Source organism: Oncorhynchus mykiss, chromosome 23 (genome assembly GCF_057628025.1).
Source record: "Oncorhynchus mykiss isolate SJ-2025 chromosome 23, ASM5762802v1, whole genome shotgun sequence".
Lineage (NCBI taxonomy): Eukaryota > Metazoa > Chordata > Actinopteri > Salmoniformes > Salmonidae > Oncorhynchus > Oncorhynchus mykiss.
The window spans coordinates 16,507,520-16,513,519 of record NC_143044.1 but is presented as its reverse complement, the minus strand read 5'-3'; the positions used below and the strand labels follow the sequence as shown (position 1 = coordinate 16,513,519).

The following is a 6,000-nucleotide window of genomic DNA, read 5'->3' as shown; positions in this document are numbered from 1 at the left end:
TGACTGTATCCATCATAGGGTATAAACAGCTTACGTGGCATGATATGCCAAAGTCAATGGCAGCTCAATGACTTCATAAACAAATTAGAGGACATCAGATCAGCGGCACATCTATGTAAACACACACTATGTCATGTTTATGACATGAAGGCTTAATGTCAAGCTGTACCATCATGTATAATGGCACCCTGATAATAATGAAACACAACATGACCACGGCAGTTTGCGTTTTTATTTCATGTCTGTCCTGTTAAAGTAGGGTCTCTTATTCCTGATCCTTCGCAAACAGATAATAAAAACATACATTTAGAAAAATATACATTGATATTAGAACTGAAGACTTAAAATTCTGTGTTTATTCAAATATACATTTTGCATATTAGAATCTATAAAAAGTCAGAAAGGTTTGTTTCGAGCAGGGATTTCTGAGGTGAAAAGGACTTGTATCTGACTGAACAAATCGGCAGGTATTTCCAAACCCCTTAAAGCTTATTTACATTCAGCGAGGATGTGTGAATACTTTATGAATTCCAAATTGACCCCTATCCCCTAGGTACTCCCGAAGACCTGAAATTCTTGGATAGATGTAAGCATATATAGTGAAAACTCCACACAGCCAAACAGAAGGAAAGTAATACTGGTACTTTCATTCTTTCAGATCTACAGGAGTGCCTATGGTATAGGGGTTAACTTGGAATTCAGCAGGGGACATTCTTCCTGTAAGAATAGTTGAAGAAAAGGGTCAAGGGGAGGTATATATGAAAATAACAGTTTCTCTACTGCTCTACTTCATCCCTCTCTCTCAGGCCATCATGTCCCCCTAGTCTGGTAGAGAAAAGCAGAAGTTGTAACATACTCCTGCTGCAAATGCTACAGTACTAAAACCTTGCCGTTAGTTCTGTCCAGTTGTATAAGGAGGTACTCAATTTTAGAGGAGAGAGGAGTTTGAGGTGTTAAAGACTATCCCTCGATACCCACTCCAGAGTTAGGCTGCTTGTCACCAAGCGAAAGCAACTGCCTTTAAATTCAGAAAGACAACGAGACAGTTCAAAACAACTGTTTGTCCCGCAGGACCTCAAAGTTCAACCAAAGTTCACATGCAACACTTTCTATCAACAGTTTCACGTGCTTTGTCCTTCATTGACATCACATACAGTACAACATCCCTTGCCTCCCACATTATTCGCAAACATCCTTATAATGTTCCAAAAACAACTCTGTCCAAACTCGCAAAGTTCCTTTCAATCCGCTAAATATCCCCCTATCATACGTAAGGCATCCTTCGCGTGGTCATGAAGTTCTAAATTCTCTGTTTTTCTGCAAAATTCACAAAAGGTTACGACAATCCTTTATCCAAAGGCTTCAGGTTCCGTTCAGTTCCTCTCGATCTGGTCGATGTCCAGCTCTCCCCCCAGCTGGTAGATGTCCTTCTCTGTCCCACACTCACTCTTCCAGAGGGGGTGTCCCTCTCCCATTCTCTCCCCCCCTCCCCTGCATGGGGACCAGGGCCTAGAGTCCAGGCTACACGCAGAGTCACTGTCCAGCTCCTCATAGGAAGAGTTATCCTCCTCCTCATCCACTTCCTGTTGAGTCTCAGCACCTAGGTCAGGCGCACAGGTGAAGTAAGATTCCGATTGGCTCAAGCTCCTGGAGGAGGGTGGGGGCATGTTTGATTGACAGCTGTCTGGACCAGAGAACCCAGGGCAGCTCAAGCTGTGGAAAGTCTGGAGTTTCTGTTTGAGAGAAGAAATAAGAGGGAAAGAAAGGGAGATTTTGATTGGTATAACAACACATTTACAGTATCGTTGTCTTACTGTTCAATCTTGATTCAGGTCACACAACCTATGTACCAACCTAACTTAATTAACCCATCAGTAATACTCTGTGAGAGTTGTTCAGAGAAACCTGAGAGCTAGGTCTTTATGGCATGTGGGTGTGTGACTCGTGCTTCACTGGTAGAGCTGAACTCGCCCTTCCACTAGGGAGCTAGTTTTGTTAATGTTCTGGTTAGTCTGTTCACAGTCAGAGGAAACACAGTGGAAAGACAACATGGTGAGATCAGTTGCAAACCACAAAGGTATCCTCTTCCTCCCAACCCCATGTCTCTCCCTGTCCTGCTGCACTGAGGGGATGAAGCACAAAAACACACCAGGCAAAACGGCAAGCTTTCCTGAAGACTTATAATGTTATAATATATCTTATATGATTCCTCCTCCTTGTTTGGCTTGACCTAGCTTATTGAACTGCACTGGCCAACTCACACACCCATCATCAAGTTGACACTTATGAATAATTGTGTTGGACAAAAGGGAAAATGTATAGTGTGTGTGTGTGTGTGTGTGTGTGTGTGTCCGTGCATGCTCTAATGAGCAAACACCCAGCAAATGGACATCATAAGCCCTCAGGAGAGGAGAGATTACTCTGGAGCAGCTCTGGGTTTACTTAGGTGTGATCTCTCCTTTCAGAGACCAGAGACGTGTGTGTACGACAAACACACTGTGCCCATGCAAGGTGTGTAAATCAGGCTATTTGGGTGACAACTACATGTATGCTTAAGAGAGTGCGTGTGTTTACTAACGAGAGAGAGAAAGCGAGAGAGAGAGAAAGCGCAAGAGAGGGCTAGTTAGACTGGCACTGTCTGAATACCAATATTTACATTCTAAACAGTAGGCTTTTTGGTTATGCAAAAAAGGCAACGTTTTATAGTATAATGTGCAATTTCAAAAAAAATGAGTATGCTTTAAATGCCAGGATGTCATACTGATTTCGACTTTTCATCTAATAGAATTCACTGCACACTATTGAGGAAGAGAATCGTATTTTCACAGCCATGTGTGTTTGACAACAGCCGATAATCAGAATAGGGACGCGCTCTACAAAAACGAACGAATGGCGAGGAACAAGCCATTCATTCCCTCAACCTTACAATAGAGCCAGAGCAGAGGCATCCCAGCAGTGAAAGGGTGAAGCGTCCCTCTCTCCCAGTAGCAGATGTTGAAGGCATGGAGGTGAATAGAGATGAGTGTTTCTATAGCCCACGGCACACATGATGGACAACTCTAATGTTCCTCAAATCCCTCATTCACTTCTTCCTGTTACAATGGACTGGTAGAGACTTTAACAAAATGCTTTTACAAAACGTACATGTTTTGGGTTGGGGCTCCCAAATACACTACGTTATGAGAGAAATCAAATAAAAATTATAAAGTGCTGGGTTTATATAACTTTAATGTTTACTATCTTTGGCAATGTCAGCTTTACATTCTGTGGCTAAAACATGCACAAAGCTAACATTTAGACACATTCTGGTACACCAATAATATATCAGGTGACCACTGAAGGCCAGTGCTTTGCTGTAGTCACCTCAATGGAGTGGAAAGGGGATTTTTGAGGGCCTCTCCCTCTTTCTTCAACCCTTGTAGTACCCCCTTCTAATTATAACACACAGATGAGAGGGGGAATGAGGGAGAGGCAGAAAGGGGGGGTGGTATTCTCTACAATATGCTTCCTATTAAATCATATTGGGCTAAGACCAGGATTTGGGGAAAGGGCTTTTAATAATCTGCAGTTTACCCACCTTTTGTTTTCTAGAGCACCCGTCTTTTCCCACATGTTGTTGTGTTACAGCCTGAATTGAGAATGTATTACATTTATATTTTGTGTTACTGGCCTACACACAATACCCCATAATGTCAATGTGGAATTATGTTTTTAGAAACGTACAAATGAATGAAAAATGAATAGCAACCCTTTGTTATGGCAAGCCTAAATAAATTCAGGAGCACAATTTTGCTTAACAAAATTTTAACAAGTAAAATAAGTTGCATGGACTCTGTGTGCAATAATAGTGTTAAATGATTTTTGAATGACAACCTAATTTCTGTACCCCACACATACAGGGCAAATCCAACACAACGCAAATATTGTGTGCAACGCTCTTAGAGACTTACCAAGAAAGACTCACAGCTGTAATCGCTGCCAAAGGTGATTCTAACATGTATTGACTCAGGGGTGTGAAAACGTATGCAAGAGAGATATTTCTGATATAAACATTTCTAAAAACATGTTTTCACTTAGTCGTTATGGGGCAGTGTGTGTAGATGGTTGAGACTAAAAATCTATTTGAATTCATGCTGTAACACAACAAAATGTTGAATACGTCAAGAGGATATGAATACTTTCTGAAGACAATGTACCCACACACACACACACACATACATAAATAGGAGTCACTCAGCTAAAGCTCTTGATCAGAGCGTATTTCCAAGACCCATATAAAAAAAGGAGGGACTGGTATAATAAAATGCCCCCAGAGAGACAGTGTGTTATGGGAGAGAGAGGGACCTCCTGGAACAAACGCAGACACAGGAGGGGAAAAAATGGAGCTTTACCCATTACTGGCAGGCAGACGGACAGAGACTAGTACAAGTCTAACATATTTACCTGCGTGTATGTGGGTGTGTGTTTGTGTCACAGTTTGCTGCCATAGCAAGGCCCCATGCCACCACACCAACCCAACCACTTAGGTATTCCCACAACCCCACAGGGGCTGCAGCTCAGCTATGCTCACCATGCCTGTCATCCCAGGAATGGCGAGGAGAAGTGACCCGTCACTTCACGAGCCTGAACCCAGGCCAATGAGAATATATTAATTCATGAGACTCCGCTCTGCTAGCCCTCCACCAGCAGGGGAGATTTAGGGAGAAATAAATAACCCCTCTCTCTACACTGCAATTTCTCTTGCCCCCAGAGACGTATGCACACTCGTACAAACAGCAAATGCATCCAACAATTTGTAGAGTCACAAGCTTGAAGTAATCATTGCGTGCTAGGAATATGGAAATACTGACTACTTAAATACACATATGTGAATTTGTCCCAATACTTTTGGTCCCCTAAAATGGGGGGACTATGTACGAAAAGTGACTTCTAAACGGTTCAAATCAAGGTTTATTTATCACATGCGCCGAATACAGACAGGTGTAGACCTTACAGTGAAATGCTTACTTACAGGCTCTAACCAACAGTGCAAAAATGGTATTAGGTGAACAATAGGTAAGTAAAAAAAATAAAAAAATAAAAAAATAAAAAATACAGTGAAAAATAACAGTAGCGAGGCTACATACAGTAGCGAGGCTATAACAGTAGCGAGGCTATATACAGTAGCGAGGCTATATACAGTAGCGAGGCTATAACAGTAGCGAGGCTATATACAGTAGCGAGGCTATAACAGTAGCGAGGCTATATACAGTAGCGAGGCTATAACAGTAGCGAGGCTATATACAGTAGCGAGGCTATATACAGTAGCGAGGCTATATAAAGTAGCGAGGCTATATACAGTAGCGAGGCTATATACAGTAGCGAGGCTATAACAGTAGCGAGGCTATATACAGTAGCGAGGCTACATACAGTAGCGAGGCTATAACAGTAGCGAGGCTATATACAGTAGCGAGGCTATAACAGTAGCGAGGCTATATACAGTAGCGAGGCTATAACAGTAGCGAGGCTATAACAGTAGCGAGGCTATATACAGTAGCGAGGCTATATACAGTAGCGAGGCTATATACAGTAGCGACGCTATAACAGTAGCGAGGCTATATAACAGTAGCGAGGCTATATACAGTAGCGAGGCTATAACAGTAGCGAGGCTATAACAGTAGCGAGGCTATATACTGTAGCGAGGCTATAACAGTAGCGAGGCTATATACTGTAGCGAGGCTATAACAGTAGCGAGGCTATATACAGGCACTGGTTAGTCGGGCTGATTGAGGTAGTATGTACAGATGGTTAAAGTGACTATGCATATATGATAAACAGAGAGTAGCAGCAGCGTAAAAGAGGAGTTGGGGGAGGGGGGGGGGGGGGGGGCATATGGCACACAATGCAAATAGTCCGGGTAGCCATTTGATTACCTTTTCAGGAAACTTATGGCTTTGGGGTAAAAACTGTTGAAAAGCCTTTGTCCTAGACTTGGCACTCCGGTACCGTTTGCCATGCGGT

The 6,000-nt window shown here is 42.6% G+C and overlaps 1 protein-coding gene across 1 annotated transcript in view; it reads right to left on the bottom strand.

Annotated features, from left to right (window-relative positions):
• Positions 1-217: 217 nt before the first annotated feature.
• The window catches only part of LOC110502498 (protein FAM53B), a 38,235-nt gene continuing 32,452 nt past the window's right edge, over positions 218-6,000 (bottom strand). The window contains exon 5 of the mRNA XM_021580555.3: positions 218-1,733. Coding sequence (XP_021436230.3) covers positions 1,374-1,733 — 360 coding nt within the window. The 3' untranslated portion in view covers positions 218-1,373. The remainder of the gene's footprint in view (positions 1,734-6,000) is intronic.